Source organism: Lacerta agilis, chromosome 17 (assembly GCF_009819535.1).
Source record: "Lacerta agilis isolate rLacAgi1 chromosome 17, rLacAgi1.pri, whole genome shotgun sequence".
Lineage (NCBI taxonomy): Eukaryota > Metazoa > Chordata > Lepidosauria > Squamata > Lacertidae > Lacerta > Lacerta agilis.
In genome coordinates this window covers 13,821,849-13,843,035 of record NC_046328.1, presented here as the reverse complement: position 1 = coordinate 13,843,035, position 21,187 = coordinate 13,821,849, and the positions used below count along the sequence as shown (strand labels likewise).

At 48.3% G+C, this 21,187-nt stretch overlaps 1 protein-coding gene across 1 annotated transcript; it reads right to left on the bottom strand.

Moving 5' to 3' along the window:
- Positions 1-578: 578 nt before the first annotated feature.
- LOC117039075 (solute carrier family 2, facilitated glucose transporter member 11-like) lies at positions 579-17,400 on the bottom strand. Its single transcript, XM_033136110.1, has 11 exons — positions 17,242-17,400; positions 14,358-14,518; positions 13,997-14,121; positions 12,289-12,418; positions 7,886-8,034; positions 6,612-6,799; positions 5,351-5,461; positions 3,760-3,861; positions 3,371-3,446; positions 2,626-2,753; positions 579-1,330 (listed from the first exon to the last, which is right to left on the bottom strand). Exons 1-11 carry the CDS (start codon positions 17,398-17,400, stop codon positions 1,121-1,123), a joined length of 1,539 nt encoding a protein of 512 aa, XP_032992001.1. The 3' UTR covers positions 579-1,120.
- Between the last annotated feature and the right edge of the window lie 3,787 nt (positions 17,401-21,187).

Here is a 21,187-nt window from a genome sequence, read left to right as displayed (position 1 = left end):
GGTGGGGGGAGCAGCTGCCCCTCCTAGATCAAGTAAAACAATAGAAATATTTCACTAACTGACCAATCATGTCGGTTCTGCTCCCCCTAACCAAAGTCCTGCCCCCCCTAACAAAGTCTTGTTCCCCCCCCCCAACAAAAATCCAGGCTACACCCATGCACCCACACCTAGCCATGGGTTTCCCTCCCCATCTATCCCAAGAATTCAGCCTTTATTTTGATGTGTTTCAAATTGGAAAAACTATCCCAAGCATTAAAACACTGCTTCTGTTCCACCTGCATTGCTAAAAATCGCCAGGTAACAGTTCCCTTATTCATGCAGTTGACTCTGCTCATGGAAAACTCAGCAATGTTGCTTGCAGTAAACAAAAGCCCCCCCGCCCCCCATGGTAAAGCTAGAACAGGATTAACAACTCCAGATAGAATCTGCCTGCAGAGGGTTTCTTCAAATAAGGGCTAACCCTGGACTAGCAGGCATGCAGTTAAAAGCCTCTTTGCAGCAACACATGGATTTTTAAAGAATGCAAATTGTGCTAGGGCTGGGGCTGGGATCAGAGCAGGCAGGCAGGGAGGAATTTAACCCCCCCCCCCGCTTTGATTTGTTTACTTATTCATTTCAACAAAATTTATACACCGCACGATTGTAGCAAAAACCTCTAAGCCGTTTACAATAAATATTAAAACGATCATTAAAAACAGTTGAAAACACTGGAAAACATTGAAAGATAATTAAAAAAATAACAGAAAACTAGAGATTAAAACATGTCAACATCAATGTGTCGGAATAACCTTGCCTAAACAAATGGATAGGCTTAGTTTTGAGAAGAATTCATTTCCCGAAGCTGGCATTTGCTTTCTTTTTTCTTTTCTTTTCAAGGGGGGGGGCACCAATGGGAGAATCCCCCTTTCCCAGTGCAAATGCTAGCTTCAGAAGAGTCTTCGGAAGCACAGCCGGAGAAGGGAGCCTTCTGTTCCCTCTCAAGGCCTGGTTCACCTTCCGCCCAGCAGCTGATTCAACTGGCATTTGGAAACACCAGCCTGCTAAGAGTTGACTCTCCCCCTCCTGTTGGCCACTTCATCCAAACATCAGCTGCCATCTTCCCTTTGCCCTCCCCGATCAATCACAACTTGGTACAAAAACTGTGGTCGGCGGAGGCAATCTTTCCCCGAGCGGTGAAAGCCATTCTCTTCCCCAGACGCATCCTTCTGAATTCTTCAGTGATCTCGCTGATAGACCTTCCCTTTGTCTCTGGCAGGTACCTGTAGATGAAGCTTCCCACCACGAGGAGCACAACGAAGAAGAGGAGGAAGCAGAAGTGGCCGAGGACCTCCTGGAGAAAGGAAAACCAGGCACACGTGAGGTGCTCCCACGGGCATTTCAGATTAAACTCAATAGAGCCTCCTAGAAAGGTGTTGTGAGAAAAAAACTGCTCCTTTTCCCTTATGGGGTATTCCGAAGCCAGTATAGAGTCCGTAAGTGGGTTCCCTATCGGCAGGAGAAAACAACAGAGGCCAGATCGGTAGGAGAAAACAACAGAGGCCAGCCAGAGTATATTGAGAAGCAAAGCAGCTAGTAAGCCTGATCTTTATTCAAGGAACTGTTGCAACAGGCAGGGGCGTAGGAGGGGGGTGGAGGGGGCGGTTCGCCTTGGGTTCCACTCTGGGAGGGGTGACAAGATGGCCCCTGGCTCCTCCCAGCTGTAGACAGTGCTGTCAAGTATCCCGTTTTCCCCGGGATTCTCCCTTATTTCAAGCAGTTTCCCGCTGCTCTCCCTTATTTTTTATTTCCCTTAAATTTCCCGTTTTTAATGGAAGCAGCTCCTCCCTTGCTGGCCAGGGACTGGGTGGGAAGACCTCACCTACTTGGAGAGAAAAGCCTCAGCCCTCAAAGCAAGTGGGGGCCATTTCCCGTGCTTACAGGGGGGGGGTGTATTCCTCCCCCTGCATCAGCCCCTATCCGTTGCCACCGAGCCCCTCAGCCGGCCAACAGGGTTAGCTGGCGGGCGGAGCCTGGCTGCCTTTGAGCAGCTGCTGCTTCCTGTCCTGTTTTGATGGGATCAGACAAGAAGACGATGGGGCTCCATCGCGCGGAGCACATGGCTGCCCTCTCTTTGCTGGCTGCCCTCCTCTTTGCTCCGCTCCGAGCCCGCTTGGAGTTTACATTGCTGCTCCGCCCACTTTTGCTTCTGGCTCCGCCCACCACTGACATGTGACTGTCCCCAGGATAGGTGAGACTGCTGATCCCTTATTTTCAAATCCAAAACTTGACAGCTATGCCAGGTGCTGGAGAGGGTACCTCCGCCACTGGCAACAGGGTCCCCACTCACCACACACAGGAGGGAGGAGAACCCTGAACAATAACAGCAACTTCACTTGTGTCATGAAGTGGAACAAAGAGAAGCTTTGCAGCTGACTGAACCTGTCAGGGTTTTGTTTGGCTCAGGCATGGGGATTTGCATGAAAACCAAGGGAGACCCAATGCAGGACACACACACACACACACACACACACGAGAGCTGGCTGGCTAGGTGCACTGGGAAAATAAGCAAGGGGGACTGGCTATTTTGTGTCCTGCTTCAGGCGGCCAAATGCCTTGGGCAGACGTCGGGCAAAGGGGGCAACTCACCACAAGAAATGGAAACGTCATCCCGACCACGAAGAGGCCCACCCAGCTGACCATTCCCACGATGGTCAATGCCGATGGCCTTACTGACTGGCCAAAAATCTCCATTATAACCGCAAAGATAGCACCAGCTGTAAGAGGAAATACGGAGGGTCTTTTGCAATTCAGATTTCTCTGTGGAGTTTGCCGTCACAAAACTCTGACTAGATGCCACTGGCAGAAACTGTTCCGAGACCATATAACACTGGTCCTGAAAGACCTACATTGCCTCCCAGTACGTTTCCGAGCACAATTCAAAGTGTTGGTGCTGAGCTTTAAAGCCCAAACAGCCTCGGCCCACCCCCATCATTCAGCCTGGACACTGAGGTCCAGCTCCGAGGGTCTTCTGGCGGTTCCCTCGCTGTGGGAAGTGAGGCTACAGGGAACCAGGCAGAGGGCCTTCTCGGTAGTGGCGCCATCCTGTGGAACGCCCTCTCATCAGATGTCAAGGAAATAAACAACTATCTGAGTTTCAGAAGACACCTGAAGGCAGCCCTGTTTAGGGAAGTTTTTAATGTTTGACGTTTTATCACGATTATTATTATTATTATTATTATTATTATTATTATTATTATTCTGTTGGGACCCACCAAGAGTGGCTGGGGAAGCCCAGCCAGATGGGCGGGGTATAAATAATAAATTATTATAATAATTATTATTATTCTGGCTCCACCCCACCCTCTGCAAGCCCTGTTCCAGATTTACTCACATGGGCCAAGACCATAGGAGAGGGTGAACAAGAATATGAGGCCGATGCTGCCAAAGGAAATCCAGGGGAACTGGCCCTGAGAAGCAAGAAGGAAGGAAGGGAAGTCCTGTTAAAACAATTGTGACACGCATGGGATTGTTCCAAAGAACGTCTATTTTTCCCTCTCTCTCGCCCACTATGCTGCGATGTCTTTTGCTATCCAAATGGTCCATGGGCACAACAGATTCAGTAGCCATCACAATATAAAATCAGAGAGTCGGAAGGGACACCAAGGCTCATCTAGTCTAACCCCTCTGCGATGCAGGAATCACAGGTAGCGAATCACTGACAAATGGCCACCCCCAGAGGATCGGGAAGAGAGCTGGGAACCAAGGCTGGACTCTGCTCACCTGGAAAGAGAGGGCCAGGACGAGGAGCACCATCACCAGCCCCATCATTGCAAAGCCGCCCCACAGGAGAACCCTCCGGCCAAATCGGTCAACAAGGCAGCTCTGTGTGGTCAAAAAAAGGCAATCAGCACCATATTTTGAAGGGACACGAGACTACAGTCATACCTTGGAAGTTGAAGGGAATTACGTTCTGGAAGTCCCATCGACTTCCAAAATGCTTGGAAACCAAAGTGCGGCTTCTGATTGACTGCAGGAAGCTCCTGCAGCCAATTGGAAGCCACGGAAGCTGCGCCGGATGTTCGGCTTCTGAAAACCGTTCAAAAAACGGAACACTCACTTCCGGGTTTTGATCCTTCGGGAGCCGATTTGTTCGGGAGCCAAGGCATTTGAGATCCAAGGTATGGCTGTAGTTTATAGAAAGTGGATTTGTTGGGTGTTATCTTAGAGTGGATGTGCTGAATATTTTCTTCATATGGCTGACAGACGAAGAATCAGAAGTTTTTTTTCTTTTCTGTCCCCCCCCTCCTTCTTTTCTCTTTCCCTCCCCCCCCCTCCTTCTCTGGTCTGCGTTTTTATTTAGATTAGCTTTTTAGCTTTTATTAAAAAAAGAAAGAAAGACACGTGATACTAATTTTTGTTACAGGTAGGTAGCCGTGTTGGTCTGCCATAGTCAAAACAAAATATAAAATCAAAAAATCAAAAAATCCTTCCAGTAGCACCTTAGAGACCAACTAAGTTTGTTCTCGGTATGAGCTTTCGTGTGCATGCTCACGAAAGCTCATACCAAGAACAAACTTAGTTGGTCTCTAAGGTGCTACTGGAAGGATTTCTTGATTTTATATTTTGTTTTGACTAATTTTTGTATTTCTTTTTTCCAAATTTTGATAAAATGGATTTGGAAAGCAAAGAAAGGGCACGAGACAAATTCCACTGAGCATGTGGGGACTGCTCAGGATACCTTGCCAGGAGGGGGATTTGCCGATGATGGGATCCCTCTCTCTCTCTCTCTCACACACACACACACACAAACAGGCCTCCTTAGGAGTTTCTAGAGCCATGGAAAGAAAGGTGTTTGTGGGAAGTTTTTGCCCACTGCTTCCTGCTCCCAGGCCAGCCCAGGTAAAAAGGTAAAGGTAAAGGACCCCTGGACGGTTAAGTCCAGTCAAAGGCGACTATGGGGTTCCGGTGCTCATCTCGGTTTCAGGCCGAGGGAGCTGGCATTTGTCCACAGACAGCATGGCAAAACTGCTTCTGGCGCAATGGGACACCGTCACGGAAACCAGAGCACACAGAAACGCCATTTACCTTCCCGCTGCCACGGTACTTATTTATTTACTCGCACTGGCATGTTTTCGAACTGCTAGGTTGGCAGGAGCTGGGAAAGAGAAACAGCAGCTCACCCCGTTGCAGGGATTCAAACTGCCGACCTTATGATCAGCAAGCCCAAGAGGCTCAATGGTTTAGACCACAGCGCCACCTGCATCCAGCCCAGGACCAGCTGACCACACACAAGCACCAGCTACTGAACCCGCCCTTCTTGCTCTCTCCAGCTCCTTCCCATTACTCTTCTGTTCCCACTCACAAAACTTACGCATAGGATCGTACCAACAAATTCGCAGCTGCCCACGCCGACTGCTACGTAAGGTATGAGGCTTTCCTCAATTTTGGCTGTGCGGAAAACTTCGAAGGCGTAGAAGTAGATCTGGAAAACCAAAACAACGCAAGGAATGTCCGAGGGACTGGTGCAAAAAGTTTCCAGGATGAGGGAAAGAGGTGCAGGTTCAACCTCTTGGACGAAAGGGCCCCAACACTCCTGTCAAAAGCAGGGATTTAAAGGTCTCCCAACCTCAGGCGTTCTGAATTGCTGCAAGCGGCTTCCGCATTATGCTGGATGTGATCTTGTTTTTGTTATGGTGCTATTTCTACAAGCTGTTTTGTGCCACTTTGACTCTCAAAAGGGCAGTGGAAGCAGGAAGAAACCATGGCGCCCATGAAAACTTCTTGGGAATAGACAGAAGCATGGGGGTCGTGGCCACTGGCACCAGGGGGGTTGGGGGAGCTCCACTGCGGCTCTTCTTTTGTCCTCCCTTCCACCCAAACCACCAGATTTTCTGCTGCCTGAGAAAAGATGGAAGAATATCTGAGGGGAAGTGTGGGAGTGGTGCATCCAAAATGCTATGGAAAGAGCTAATGCAACACAGAGTGGAGTTGTTTTACGCTGCTATGCGCCTCAGAATAATTCTCTAAAGTGTCATAAGTCTGTCTGGACTCAGCTACACGCTGCAGATAAAGCGTTTCAAATGTGTTGTAAAATGCAGTGTACAAGATGGTGACCGTGAGCTAGGCCAAATTCAATGTATTTTTCAAAACTTTTTTTAAAAAGCATTTTCGCAGTATTTTTTAATATGTGTGTAGATTCCACCTCAGTCTCATATATATGTATATGCACACACTCACACACAATATCTATCTATCTGCATGCAAATATCTTTTAGTATACCAAGTAAAGTGCTGTGTTATGTTTAAACTCTAAGCAGAGAATCTTGCACAGTCTTTTTTAAAGGGGCTCAAATGTCTGGGGGCAACTTCCATGCATATAAATGCAACCGAAAGATGGGAGGATTGATGGCTGGGTCATGATGATTTAAAATGTTTCCTTAAAACAGCACCTTGCATGTGCCCTTTAGGAAATGGGTGGAGGAAATGTGTAAGTCCCACAATCAATGTGTGGAAAGCCCCTAAGAGAGGTGGGGAGGGGGGACAAGAAGAAGAAGAAGAAGAAGGTGCTGCCCCCGAAGGAAGAGTTTCCATTGCTTAGAGTTCCTGATGCTATTAAAGTGATTCTACTCAACGGCACTCAAGCCAGAGAGGTTCAGGGAGAAGATCAGCAGGACACTGAGGCCCAACGGCCACCGCAAGGACTTCTCGCTCATCACTTCCAGGACGCTCAGATTCTTGGAGCTTCTCGCATCCTCCTTCTGCTTCACCATGTCCTCCAACTCAGCTTGGTGCTGCCCTTCGCCCCAAAGGTACTTCATGGCTTGGTGGGGGGGGGGGAGAGGGAGAGAAAGAGGGGGGGGACAGTCCTTCAAAAACTGAGCTACTCAATTGTCTGAACATTGGCTGAACGAAAAGATCAAAGTTTCAGTCATCATCAGAGAACGCATCCAGGTGCATCCAAATTACTGCCACCCATTCAGAAGCTTGAAGGAGCTGTGGTGGACTTGTAAAAGGGTAAAAGAGTATTGGGAAATGATTCATAATGAATTGAAAAAATTGTTTAAAAGTACTTTCCCTAAAAAAACCGGAGTCCTTCTTGTTGGGGATAATTCAGACTGAAATTCCCAGTTACAAATTCCAGTGACAACGATTGTTACCTCCAGGACAAGGCCCTGTTTCATTTATTCTTCATCAGCTATCGTACTTTGACCATAAAACTAAGAAACGATAGCTGGAATTTGTTTTATACTTTCAACAACAAAAAATAGAGAAAACCATAGTTTATTGCCATCCTGGCCTGAGTCCTTGCAACCTTTCTACTTTATTTCCCGTATTCTCCTAGGACTCCAATTTTCTAATTAAAGAAAGGTATTGGCAGATCAGGGCTTTTTTTTAATCTGGACAGCCCACCCTGCCCACATGTGATCAAACATCTAGACTTGCTCTGGTCTCCCAAACAGGTCTGGGGGTGGTTATGAGGCCTGGTTGTGCATGGGCAGAAGTCCTCTGGGGTAGGGCAGGTATTAAACCCCCTGTGGCAGAGAATCGCTTACAACAGCCCTGCAGTGGAGAAAACTGCTAAAATTGCACATCAGAGGTGGGGCTGAGGCTCATTTGGATTCCCAGTTAAAAAACCCTGGAATTTCTAAGATTGCAGTAAAAGTCAAGCTGCTCCCTCACCCCTAATTTCCTCCGGGTCTGAATCAGCTTCAGACTTTTGCATGCAGAAGCCTCGGGTGTCACTGACTTGTGTGTGGACGGAACTTTTGGATGAAAAATAGAAATTTTGTGCAAGTTATGGCAGGGGCTTCTGTTTTCCTCGCTGCCTTTTTATTTGGGCACATCTCTTGTGCTCAGGCAATGCAGGCTAGACGGCCACTTCCACCCCACCCAACTTGCTCGTTACCTTTCAAGCAACCATCTTTGTCTCCCTTCTGGAGCAGCAGGTATGGAGGCGACTCGGGGAAGAAGGGCAGGAGCAGCAGCTGCAGCAGGGCTGGGATCCCACACAGAGCCAGGAGCAGAGGCCACAGCGACTCTATGCCAAAGAGATCTCTGGGGACAACAGGCATAGAGAAAACAGCCATTTAGGCTTCATCCGAGGTACGAGGGCAGGTGTTTAGGGGACCTGGGAACCCCCGATTTCCTTCTTTTTAAAAAATCAATTAGTTGTTGTTGTTGTTGTTGTTAATTAAATTTGTTTACCAGCCTATACTCGCAGGTCTCAGAGCGGTCACAACGTAAAATACGTAACAAAAACAAAAACAACCCAATAAACCTGCTCCCCGGCACATTTTAAAAGCACATTGTTAGGGCGCCAACAAGTTGGTGTGCTGAAGTGCAGCAGTCAGTCAGATAAGCCAAGGTCGAACAGTCCAGGTCAGAAGCCAGCTGATGTCAGGTATCAGTATGGGGTCAGGAGAAGCCGAAGTCAGAACAGTCCAAGTCAGGAACCAGCCAAGTCAGTCAGGGAAAAGCCAGGAGCCAGGAACAAGCCAGGAGTCAGGAACAAGCCAGGAGTCAGGAACAGAATGAGCAAGAGCAACCACGCACACAGCAAATCAGTTGCAGGTGCTAGTGAAGGGAGCAGCCAGCCTTTCTTAAGTAGCTGGCCTGCAACCACGTCTCTTACGAGTTGCAGCTGCCTCTAATTGTTCCCTGCGTCTCTCAGCTCTACGCTCTACAGCTGAGAAGGGAGGAGGGGAAGGGCCCTGCCTGTTTCTCTCCTCACAAGGGCCTGATTCTGGCTCAACTTCCTCCTCCTCCTGTTCTGGTCTTTCCGCCTCTCCATCTGACTCTTCCTCTTCCGAGGAGTGCCGCCACCAGTCTTCTCCAGGTACGAACTCCTCCATTTCCCCAGGTTCTTCCGTGGGTGCAGCCTCGCCAGGGGGGGCTTGCCACCACTCCTCCTCATCCGGCTCAACCCTGACACACATGTATAGTAGACCTTCCAATTGCAGAGATCATTTCGATTTATTATATTTCATTCAAACGAATCGCTTAAGCAGCTTACAAACAATAAATAACAATGGCATAATAGAACACCACAAATCCCGTAGAACAGTAAGGAAATAATCAATTAGAAAAATCAGAGGCCCTGCCCCTGCCCAACCAAGCCCCAGCACGTTGCTCAGCTGTGTTTGTCACAGAAACAGGTCTTTGCAATGTGTCTCTCTTTAAAAGAGGGGTAGGGGCCAATCTCGGCCCACTGGGGGTGGGGTCTAATTTGGCCCCTGAGGTTATTATCCTCAAACCATACCCACCAGCTGACATCACTGAGTGATGTCAGCTGAAGCACAGAGTTGAACGCTGCTGGGTGCTGCTTTGCCAACACATTCCCTACAGGGTATGGAGTGAGTTTCTGTCAAGCCTAAGGAATTGTATGTGGTTGTCCCTTGCCCCCCTTAAGCTTCCTGGCATTACACCACCACCTTGCTCCCAAGGAGAAGCATCAGGAGAAACCACAAAGTGTCTTTGGCCCTGCAGATGGGAGGGAGCCAGCTGGCAAATCTCTCCTCCTCCCTGGTCCAGAGTTAGAGAGGAAAGGGAGAGCATGACACAAACAACAATGAAAGGTGTGTAGCTCACCTACCTCGTCAAGGCTGTTGGGGACGATGCAATCATTACAGTGGTCAGCACAAAATAGACACATAAACCATTAAAAATGACAGGATCAGTCCAAGTGGAAATAAGAAGAGAATGTTACAGGTAGGGACTTCCGGCGGCGACGCAATCGCTGGGTGGTCGAGGGCTGCTTCGGGTCCGAAGCGCCCTGTCCATCCCGGGGGTTAGGAGCCCCGCTACCGCAAAGCGGGGCTCCGGTTGGGGTGCGGGAAGAGCGTCCCGCACCCTGGGCTCCCCGGCAGCGCCCGCGGAGGCTCCGAACCCTTCCCTCGCTCCCCCTGTAAAGGGGGAGTGGGGGTGAAGGGACAACGGAGCCGGGCTTCGGGGACATGCCCCAACCGGGATGCAAATGCGGCGACAAAGCCCGCGGTGAGCGTCTAAGTTCTACCTTTGAAGAACGGAGCTAAAGGAACCCGGTGGTCGTGAGTAAAGAATTTGATTAGAAATCGTGTTTTTGGAACGATCCGGGGGGAAGGAGAAAGGCAGCCTGCCTCCCTCCCTTCGAGCTCAAGAAACTAACCAATTTGAGTGATTACTGCTACAGAACTGGCTACAAAGTATTTAAAATTGACACATGAGACTGGCAAACTTTTTTTGGGAAGCTAACTAGAGGAAAATATCTCCATTTAAAGTTGCGGTATTTGCGCTCCAGCTCAGGAAAATGGCGACGAACAAAGAGGCAGGAGTAGAAACATGACACCCACTTCCTCCTCCTCTGCCAGTATGCTGGGCTTCGTCCTTGAACTGGTATTGAACTCTGGACTAACGGATGAACAGAGACTCACTGCCTTGAAGGTGGAACTGCTTTGTAGAAAAGTCAAAGTCTTGTGTGGGGGTCTGAAAGGGAACCAATTGCCCACAGAGGAGGCTTTTAAAACTTTTGACACTTTGGAAGAAAGCCTTGCCAAGGAGCTGAGAGGGTGGATGGAAAGATGGAGAGAAATGAGTGAGCTGCTTCGGAGAAGAAACTCGCTTTTTGGGGGTGGCAGCCCCAAGGCGACGTCAAGATTTTTTATATCCAGTCCCCGAGGTGTGAGCTCGGGGGCCAGGGACAGAGAACCAAGGTATTTACAAGAAGAAAAGGAATGCTACAAAGAACCGAAGAAGCTGAGAGATGATGAGATGGACACCTCTGAACTCGTGGCAAGGAGAGGTTTGGACTGTGCCTGGATCTGTGGACGTTGGGAGAGGGAAGCTACATGGAAGTTCAGTGCTGATGCCACCAGGAGAAGAATAATGGACAGAGGGGGTGTGGGGTGAAGCATTAAGTAAAACTTAAAGTAGCCTGATACGGTAAATTGAAATCGGAGGGTGAATACTGTCAACAATATTTTGTTATATTTTTTATTTGAACATGAAAGGAGATATTTCAAGTTTTTATGTTATTAGCAGTAGTCTTAAGGATAGAAGAGATAGATTTGAAGCGAATGATTTGTGAAGATTTGTGAGGTGGAGTATAAGTAAAGTGAATTTAAGTGGATTAAGTTTATGGATTAAGAGGATTAAGATTAAGATGTAGATTAAGATAAGAAATCGATAAGAATAAATGAAGAAGAATTATGACGAGGTATTATTATGATGATGCATTCTTAGTAAAATGTTGAAGATATAATTGAATTGAATGTAATTATACAATTGAATTTTAATTTTTTTTTTTCAGGAGAAATGGTTATAAAATAGATTAAGGATATAAATTCGAAGGTGAAAAGGCAGGGGAAGTCAATGGTCAAGATATGGAAATAGAATTTTTTTTTTTCTAGAAAGATGCAATAAGAAAACTTGACATTGTTTGTATTTGTTTTATTTGTTTTGCATTTGTTTAATTGTAGGTGTGGGTGTGGGTATATGTTGTTATAGAAAAATGCCAATAAATTCTTATAAAAAAAAAAAAAGAGAATGTTACAGGTAGGTAGCCGTGTTGGTCTGCCATAGTCAAAACAAAATAAAATAAAAAATTCCTTCCAGTAGCACCTTAGAGACCAACTAAGTTTGTTCTTGGTATGAGCTTTCGTGTGCCTGCACACTTCTTCAGATACACTGAAACGGAAGTCACCAGACCCTTAAATATAGTGATGGAGTGGGGAGGGGTATTACTCAGAAGGGTGATAGGAATGGGTGATCACCTGATAGGTGTGGAAAACCTGTTGACGACTGACTGCAATTGGTCTTACAGGGAAAGGCAAGGGGTGAGATGGCTAAAGATAGCTTTGTCATGTATAATGAGATAAGAATCCAATGTCTTTGTTCAGACCAAGTTTCTCCATGGTTTTAAGTTTGGTGATTAGTTCCAATTCATTGTGTATGCCATCAAATGCCAACATTGTGTATGCCATCAAATGCCAACAGTGCCCTTCAGCTCTCTATATTGGACAAACAGGCCAAACCCTACGCCAAAGGATAAATGGACATAAATCTGATATCAGGAATCACAAGACAGAGAAACCAGTAGGAGAACACTTCAATCTCCCAGGACATTTTATAAAAGATCTCAAAGTAGCTGTCTTAATACAAAGGAATTTCAGAAATAGACTGGAAAAAGAAGGGGCTGAATTGCAACTAATCACCAAACTTAAAACCATGGAGAAACCTGACAGAACAACACTTGATCGTCTCAACCGAAGAAAGAAGAAAAGGAAGGATAAACAAACAAACACGGTTGTCTGCCATGCCGTCAGTTTAACTTACCTTAAGCCCATAATTTGTCCAAAAGCTTTTCCAAGCGAAAAAAACACAGAGCAGGTGGCAGTGGCAAAACCTCTGAATTTCTTGGGTGCAATTTCTCCAACGTATGGTCCGTTGGTGTTCAGGGAAATACCTTCAGTGAGAAGGGAAAGGTACCGAACATTACAGAAAGATTTAGTGATGTCTCTGAGATCGTACCACAATGTTCCACCCCCCCACAAAACCCACCACTTGGAGCTGCCTGTGTCAGGCTGGGCCACATGACGGGGAGGGGGCTTCCAGGAGCAAGTTGGGAAGAGAGCCCCTGCTGAGATGGGCCACCTGCAGGCTGGTAACAAGTTATACCCACAGATCTCCAGATGACCTCTCATATTCATTTGAGTAGGAAACAGCCTATGGGCCCCATGACTTTTAGGGGCCGGATGACAACAAATCAAAATATTGTTTTGATCTTGAAAGAAAATTACAAAAAAATTATTCGGAGATAATTTGCGAGATTTCAACTGCCTAGGGACCTCCAAAGGGTTTAATCCGGCACTGATGATGGGACCTTGGCAGGCAAGACAGGCTAGAGAGTCCAGCAGACATCCTCCAGCTGGACCCAAGCCAGGGACCATCTTCGTCAGGCAGCCCAGGACACCTTTGCTGAGCAGGTCAAAATTTGCTGAGCGCTCCAGCAGAACCAACAGGGAGACAACCACCCTACCCTGTGTTTCCAGTTTCCAGTGCACGTCATCTACCCAGTGGCCAAATCCATCTCTGTCTGAAAACTGGAACCAGGATGAAATGGGTCTAGAAGAACAATGACATATTCCTCTCACAAGGCCTCCATCCCTTTCAAGACCCACTTGGATGGATGCCTTTATGTGTGAGTGAGATCGCGCACCCCAAGATCAGGCCCACAAACTGAGATGGGTGCAGGACCACATGAGAAGGACCTTTGCCTCCCTCACTGCCACAGTGGAGGCCAGGGCCAGCTCAAGACATTTTGCTGCCCGAGGCAAAGGACAAGATGGCGCCTTCCCCAAAGGCACACACACAAGCCAATTGGACTGGTAATTGAATTTTACTCCAACATGGGTGAAAGAACTGTGTCTTCCACCGCACTTGACACTTGCAGTTCTGGCCACTCCCTGCACCTCAGCATCTGCTGCCTGAGACATCTACCTCATGCTAGGGCCGGCCCTTGCAGAGGCCCAAACTGGGGTTCTGGCCTGCTCTCGGTTGCATTTGACCAGAGTTTTCCTCCACGCTTAAACTAGCCATCATTGGCCCAGTTGCATTCATGTATTTGGCCAGTGGCGAACGGAGCCGCTTGGCTGCCTGGGGCAGCAAATGCGGAGGCACCCCCCGGGGGCGGGGCACCGCTCTGCAGCATGCATGCGTCCTGACGTCACAACGCATGGGTGTGACGCCCCTCGCTGACCCGCCCCTTGCCTCTGCGGCTCCGCCCAGGGCCCAGCAGGAAGGGAGAACTTAGCAAAGCACATGCTGGCCGAGCAAGCAAGCCAGCTGCCGCCGCGCTGATTGAGGATTTTGCCGGGCGGTGGGGCTCGGCTTGGGAGTCACCAGTCATGGGGGCGGGCCCCCGAGTGTCACCCCCTCCAGGGTGGAACCCAGGGCGGCCCGCCCCCAAACGTCCCGCCCTTGCTCCGCCCCTGCATTTGGCCCCACCCAAGACTCAAAATCTCAGGGCTCAGAGGTCTCCTACCTGCACTGAAGCCATAGAGGAAGCGGCTTATCAGGATCATTTCGAAAGAGCCGGCCGTCTTACTGAAGCCGACGAGGAGGGCGGCGGCAATGGTGACAATGTCGGTGCACAGCAGCGTTTTCTTTCTGGAACGGACAACATCCCGGGGTGAAGAAGAGGCTTCCGCCCACCCCTTTGCCCCCAAACTGAAGAAGCAAACCCCCCGACTGACCTCTTGCCAAATGAAACATGGCAAATAAGGGATTCAAAGCACATGATTCACAAAGTGATGCCGACGTCACAAGAGTGACATGCTTTATTAATGCTCACAAAGGGGGTGGAGTGGGGGGCACCAGGGGCTCCTGGTGAGGAAGGGGCTTACTTTCCATATTGGGTGGTTACATGCCCACTGGACAGGTTGCCCAGGATTCCACCCAGGCAGAAAATGGAGACGACTGCAGACCACAGGAAGGTGAGTGTTTCGTGGTGAAGGGCAGAACCATACCGCTTGACCCACGTCTGGTTGATAAATGTCTTGATGTACTGGGAAGGGAATAATAATGATAAAATAATAATAATAATAATAATAATAATAATAATAATAATAATAATAATAAACACAAACTCCAGCACCCACCCACTGTGTATCTCATATTGAAGGCTCTTGGTAGCAATTTTTTTTTACGCATTACATTATTTCGCAGAGAGCAACCCCTGTTCTGCCCTGCCTTGTTTACAAACCTTCATTTCCTCTGTTGGGAGGAGAAGAGATAAAATATTCTGTTATCCAGAAGGGCAGCTTAGTGGTAGGAGCGTTGTTACAGTCTAAGACAGGGGTGGCCAACTCCTAAGAGACTGTGATCTACTTACAGAGTTAAAAACTGGCAGTGATCTACCCCTTTTTGGGGGGTTCAGGTCAAATTTGTTGAGCTTTTTCGGGGAGGAGGAAAGCCCTGTTTTTTTAGACATCCAGGTCAAAGTTGTTGTTCAGCTTTTTTAGGGTGTTTTTGGGTGGTGCAAGGCAAAAAAAATGAGCTTTTCTTAGGGGAGCCAAAGTTGTTGAACCTCTTCAGGGGAGCCAGTGATCTACCAGTGATCTACCACAGACGTCCAGTGATCTACCGGTAGATCACGATCTACCTGTTGGACGTGCCTGGTCTAAGACATTCGGTTCCCTTGTCCTGTCCTTGTGCTCACGTTTCTTGGACATATCAAGGGCATCTCGACAGTCTTCTTCTTCTTTGGCGATCACTTGTAGCAGAGTAAGATTGTCTTCCATGAACACAGTTTTAAAAATGAGTCCGTAACTGACTATGGAGGCCAATTCTGGATCCGCACATCCTTCCACAGTGGGGACATAGGTTTCCGGGCGGGAGTTGATCATGGTGAGGGTTTGCCAAGTGTGCCTTCCTCTTAGCAAGTTTCTCTCTTTCGTCCCGATTTCAAGCGTCTTCAAAGCCCATGACACCTTTGGTAAAGGCTGTTCTCCAATTGGAGCACTCGCAGGCCAGTGTTTCCCAGTTGTCAGAGTTTATACTACATTTCGTTAGATTTGCCTTGAGAGAGTCTTTAGACCTCTTTTGTTGACCCACCAGCATTACGATTTCCATTTTTAAGTTCGGAATAGAGTACACTAGTTGCTTTTCAAGACAAAAATCAGGCATCCGCACAACATGACCAGTCCAACGAAGTTGATGTTGAAGAATCATCACTTCGTCACTCATGATCTTTGCTTCTTCCAGTACACTGGCATTACAAAATAAAAAATAAAAAATAAAAAAAATCCTTCCAGTAGTACCTTAGAGACCAACTAAGTTTGTTCTTGGTATGAGCTTTCGTGTGCATGCACACTTCTTCAGATAACACTGAAACAGAAGTCACCAGAACACACTGGCATTAGTTCACCTGTCTTCTCAAGTGATGTGTAAAAATTTCCGGAGGCACCGTTGATGGAACCTTTTGAGGAGATGGCGTTTATAAGCTGTCCATGTTTCACAAGCATACAGTAAAGTTGGTAGTACAGTAGCTTTGTAAACAAGCATTTTGGTTTCCCTGAGAATATCCTGGTCCTCAAACACTCTGCACTTCAGTCGGGAGAAAGCATAACCCTCCTGGGAACTTAAAAAAGCAAGGCCCTTGCTAGGAGCAGGAGGACTAAGTTGGGGTCACTCCCAGGAGTCAAACCCACACAGCAAATGCCCCAGAGCTAGTGTGGTGTAGTGGTTAAGAGCGGTAGACTCATATTTTTTAAAAAAATATCTTTATTTAAACTGCATAATAATAAAAGCAATATCATACAAATAATAACGTAACGTAACGTAACGTAACGTAACGTAACGTAACGTAACGTAACGTAACGTAACGTAACGTAACGTAACGTAACGTAACGTAACACAACACAACACAACACAACACAACACAACACAACAACATAGACTCATAATCTGGTGAACCGGGTTCGCATCTCCGCTCCTCCACATGCAGCTGCTGGGTGACTTCGGGCTAGTCACACTTCTTTGAAGTCTCTCAGCCTCACTCACCTCACAGTGTTGTGGGGGAGGAAGGGAAAGGAGAATGTTGGCAGCTTTGAGACTCCTTCGGGTAGTGATAAAGCGGGATATCAAATCCAAACTCTTCTTCTTCTTCTCCTTTAGCCCCTCAGCCACAGGAGCCAGCCCATCACACATCATGGGGGCCTGGTCTTCCAGGCAAGAGCAGAGGAGATGGTGGTGGAGAAGCCCTCGTGTTTCTTCATGCTGGGTGTTCCTGGTTTGGATTCAGGGTACAACCTTCTCCAGATGACAAAACTGGAGAAATCCTGCTCCTCCGGACACACCTAAGCCAATCAGCAGCCCTCCTCCTGGTGGCAACCCATGTGACCTAATCCCTCCACCATGCCTGTATCTCCACCTGAACCACTGCTGACTTGAGATGATGATGATGCCCGTTCTGACATTGTGGGCACCAGCTAAGCAAGTGGAGGAGAAGAGGTCCGGGGCACAGCTACCCCTCACTCACCCTTTGAAAATGGGGGCTAGCACCCTCAGGGGCAACCCCACCACCTATTTCTCAGGGGATATCCCCACAACCTGCAAAGCCATCTTTCGTACGTGTAGAGAGCCTTTGAAGCCAAATAATCTACCTAAACACCACGAAGCTGTTCTCTTTTCATATCAGCTGAGGCCACCGTCGGATGAGACCCCTCGAGGCTATCGCCAACCCGCATGCGAGAGGGAGAAGGCTCAACTGCGATCCCCTTTGCCTACCTGAGAGGGATAGGTGATCACGGAGATCTGGAAGCCGATCAGGAAGGTCCCTCCAATCCCCACCACAAAGATCATCTGGAACACTCGCTGGTACCGAATCTGCCAAGAGAAAACACCCCCGTCTGGGCTATGTCCTTGCCTCCCCTCCACAGCCACCATCCACCATCTTTGCAGGGGGGGAAAGATGGCAGGGGCCGGTCCAGCACCCGTTGCCCTATCACGAGGGAGGGAAGGACTCAGGTGAGAGGACAAGGGGGACAACAGGAGAAGCAGGTGTGACCCTGACGCCTCAGCCAGGTGTTATGAACCCACTTGAGGAGTGACTGACCGCCTCAGGTGGGAAACAATTGTTCTCCCCTACATGGTATTCGGCTTCCCCCAAAGAATCCTGGCTACAATTCCTAGCATCCTTAACAAACTATAGTTCCCAGCATACTTTGAGGGGGGGAGTCATATCCTGCCCTGCATCAGAGAGAGAGGTGGGGATTGCAGAGGAGGAGTCGTCCCCCAACCCAAGTTTGGTGAGGGAGAAGAGCAGGTGTTCTGGGGGCTGTGGTGGGACATCCCACAGGTGGGGTCCTCAGCTAGGAGTAAATAAAGAGTGCTGAGTCTCTTTTCTCGGCAGGCTGAAGTGCCTGATACTCACAAAGTCAGAGAAGACGCGGGCTGCCATTTTCTGCAGGAAAGAGTTGTTGCTCCGTCTCCGGTCGTTTGTTAGACGGGCTGGGAGCTCTCTAGGCTTTCCTTGACCAACAGCACAACTCAGGACAGTGAGGTAGCAAGGAAGAGTGGGACTGCAGTCCAAGGTATGATTTCGAGGATTTCAGTGACTTATGACCCATCAGCAAGTTAACTATTCCAAGAAGGAACTGAGCCAGCCCTAAGTCATCATGAAGTCAGCTTTCTCTTGGATTGACACAGCACCATGGCCTGATAACTGGGGCAGGACACAGAGGAATTCGCCTTTGACTTTCCTGCTGGCATACTGACCAGGCCTCTGCCCCATATCTGCCACATCAGGGGCTTATTTTGCAATAGGGAGAGGAGAAAAAGCAACGGATGTCACCACCTGCAGTTGTTCCTCCTGCTTGGAAGAGTAGCTTCCCCTCCGACGTTTCTCCAGTGAAAACAGGGACATCCTGTTCCATAATAATAACAATAGTAATTTTATTATTTGTACCCCGCCCATCTGGCTGGGTTGCCCCAGCCACCCTGGGCAGCTTCCAACCTATATAAAAACATATGAAAATAGGGACGTCCTAAGGAAGAGCAGGACATTCCAGGATCAAATCAGAAACCGGGATGGCTTCTGTAAATCCGGGACTGTCCCTGGAAAACAGAGAAACTTGGAGGGTCTGGGATCCCAAGGCTCATGAAGGCAGGATCAGGGATAGATACCAGGAGATTTGTGTGTGACATTTTGCAGATGCTGTAGTTGTTATGTACACTGAGCTGAATCCTAGAACAATAGGATCCAGAATGCAGCAGTCTGATTGGTCCTAGAACAATAGGATCCAGAATGCAGCAGTCTGATTGGTCCGCAGGAGCCACCCAATCCAGCTCCAGGTGGAAGTGAATCAGCGACCTGATTGGCCTGCAAGAGCAGCCAATCAGGCTCCTGGAGGAAGTGAATCCGCAACCTGATTGGCCTACAGGAGTAGCCTGGAATTAGCCAATCACATGGGTCCCATTGTGTAAATCATGTATATATAGCAGACGTTTTGGGGGAAAGATCCGTTCATTGCTACTATGAGCTGAATAAAGAGCATGAAATTCACACTTGACTCCGAGTATATTTCAGTAGTCTTCAGATCCATGTTCCTAGTCATGGGTGAGAACAACACAGGCAGAAGAAGAAAGATGCCTTTGGCCCCTGAAAATGCCGAAGGCCTGGGAAAAAAGCTCTCATCAACCTGAGAGCTTGATGGCGGTGGCAGCAGAAGAACCCGTACTGAGCAGCCAGACTCCAAATACATTTTCGAAACAGATAGAGGTGCCGTGTAGGAATGGGCCAAGCCTGCAGAGTGTCATTTGCCAAAACAAATAAGTCCCGTGTAAATGAGCAGAGTGTATCTTTTGTGTGTAGTTGATGGCTTTGGATCTCTGTGTGAGAGGACCCCGTTCCAAGAATGGTTTTACCCCCCTCATCCTGTGAATGGTGATGTTTGGCCGCTGTGGGGTGCCAGCACAGCCTTCTCTAGCCCTTTAGCAAAACACAGGCCATAATGGGGTCTTTGTAGAGAGGGAGAGGATTAGAAAGCTCCAAGAGTCCTGCTCCACTCGAACGCCAGGCAGCTGAGCCAACCCTACAGCACATTTTCTGGAGTGGTTGTGAGAAGGTCATTTGCCAGAGAAGAAGAAGTCGTAGGAGAGCTGGTTTAGAAGCAGGCGGAAGCCAGAGAAGGAGAGCCATGCTTCCATTTCTGCTTGAATCCAAAGCTATGGGAGAAGCAAGACCTTCTGGGCCACCCATCTGGCTACTGTCCTCACTACCGGCCAGGTGAGGGAGGGGGCCCACCAGTAGCATGCAGTGAATTTTTTCACAGGGGAGCAGTTAGGGCCAGAGGTGCCACTTTGTAAAGGAGAATGGTGTTTGTGTGTGAAATCGCACGTGCGAGGTTGCCACCTCCTGACATCGCATGTCTGAGCATCCTGCCTCCCTCCCTAAGCCTGGCAGAAGCTTCCCAGGCTTTGGGAAGGAGGCACTAGGGGGACTAGCCTAGTCCACTGACCACATGTTACTGGGGCCCACTCATTTGCTAATAATAATAATAATAATAATAATAATAATAATAATAATAATAATTTATTACTTATACCCTGCCCATCTGGCCAGGCTTCCCCAGCTCCCAACAGAATATTAATAACATGATAAAACACCAAATATTAAAAACTTCCCTACACAGGGCTGCCCTCAGGTGTCTTCTGAAAGTCAGATACTTGTTTATTTCCTTGACATCTGATGGGTGGGCACCACTACCGAGAAGGCCCTCTGCCTGGTTCCCTATAACCTCACTTCTCGCAGTGAGGGAACCGCCAGAAGGCCCTCAGAGCTGGACCTCAGAGCACCTTCCTTTATTATACTAAGGAATAACTATGGGGATAACTATGGTCCTCGCCTGGCCAATTCACCAATGGGACCCTCCATTAGATTTTAACCCTTGGTAGAACCAGGAATTAGAAGGGACTCAGGCATCATACATCCTAACCCCCGACCCCAAGCAACTCACAACAATAATATCCCAGCTGACACAAAACAAGCCGTTGGAGAGAGCAGATCCCTTTCACATTCTGTCCACAGAGATGGTAATCAATTACCCAAACTGGTAATCCATTATCTAGGGCAGGCAATGACTAAACTTGGACTTCCCTCCATCTGCCTGCAATGCTGAATTAAACAATTACATGTCAACTCTCTATGCCAAGAAGAGGTGGGAGTTTATTTGGGGTCAAGATTAACAGAGGAAAAGGTAGATGGGAAAACAGGATCCATCTAAAGCCCAAGGAAACCTCTCTGTTGGCTGCTGGAAATCGGGAGTCTGACAACATCTGGCTCCCCATCCCATGCTCCTTTGGCATGTTGGGGGCCACATGGGACACCAAACCATTGACACCCTATATGCTTCCCATATACAGTTGTACCTTGGAATCCGTTCCAGAAGTCCGTTCGAATTCCGAAATGTTCGGAAACCAAAGCACGGCTTCTGATTGGCTGCAAGGAGCTCCTGCAGCCAATCGGAAGCCGTGGAAGCCCCGTTGGAAGTTCAGCTTCCCAAAATAGTTTGCAAACCAGAACACTCACTTCTGGATTTGTGGCGTTCGGGAGCCAAAATGTTCAAGAACTAAGCTGTTCAAAAACCAAGGTATGACCGTATATACCGGGGTCCCCAAACTAAGGCCTGGGGGCCGGATGCAGCCCAATCGCCTTCTAAATGCTGCCCGTGGA

Bases quoted from the DNA above. Each gene is read 5' to 3' on its own strand.
- LOC117039075 (XM_033136110.1), bottom strand. From the start codon at position 17,400: ATGGTGGCTGTGGAGGGGAGGCAAGGACATAGCCCAGACGGGGGTGTT. The intron at 12,419-13,996 runs GTAGGAGACCTC...TTCTCACTGAAG, and splicing joins CCTCTATGGCTTCAGTGCAG to GTATTTCCCTGAACACCAAC. The intron at 1,331-2,625 runs GTGAGTTGCCCC...TCCTTTCTCCAG, and splicing joins TGACGTTTCCATTTCTTGTG to GAGGTCCTCGGCCACTTCTG.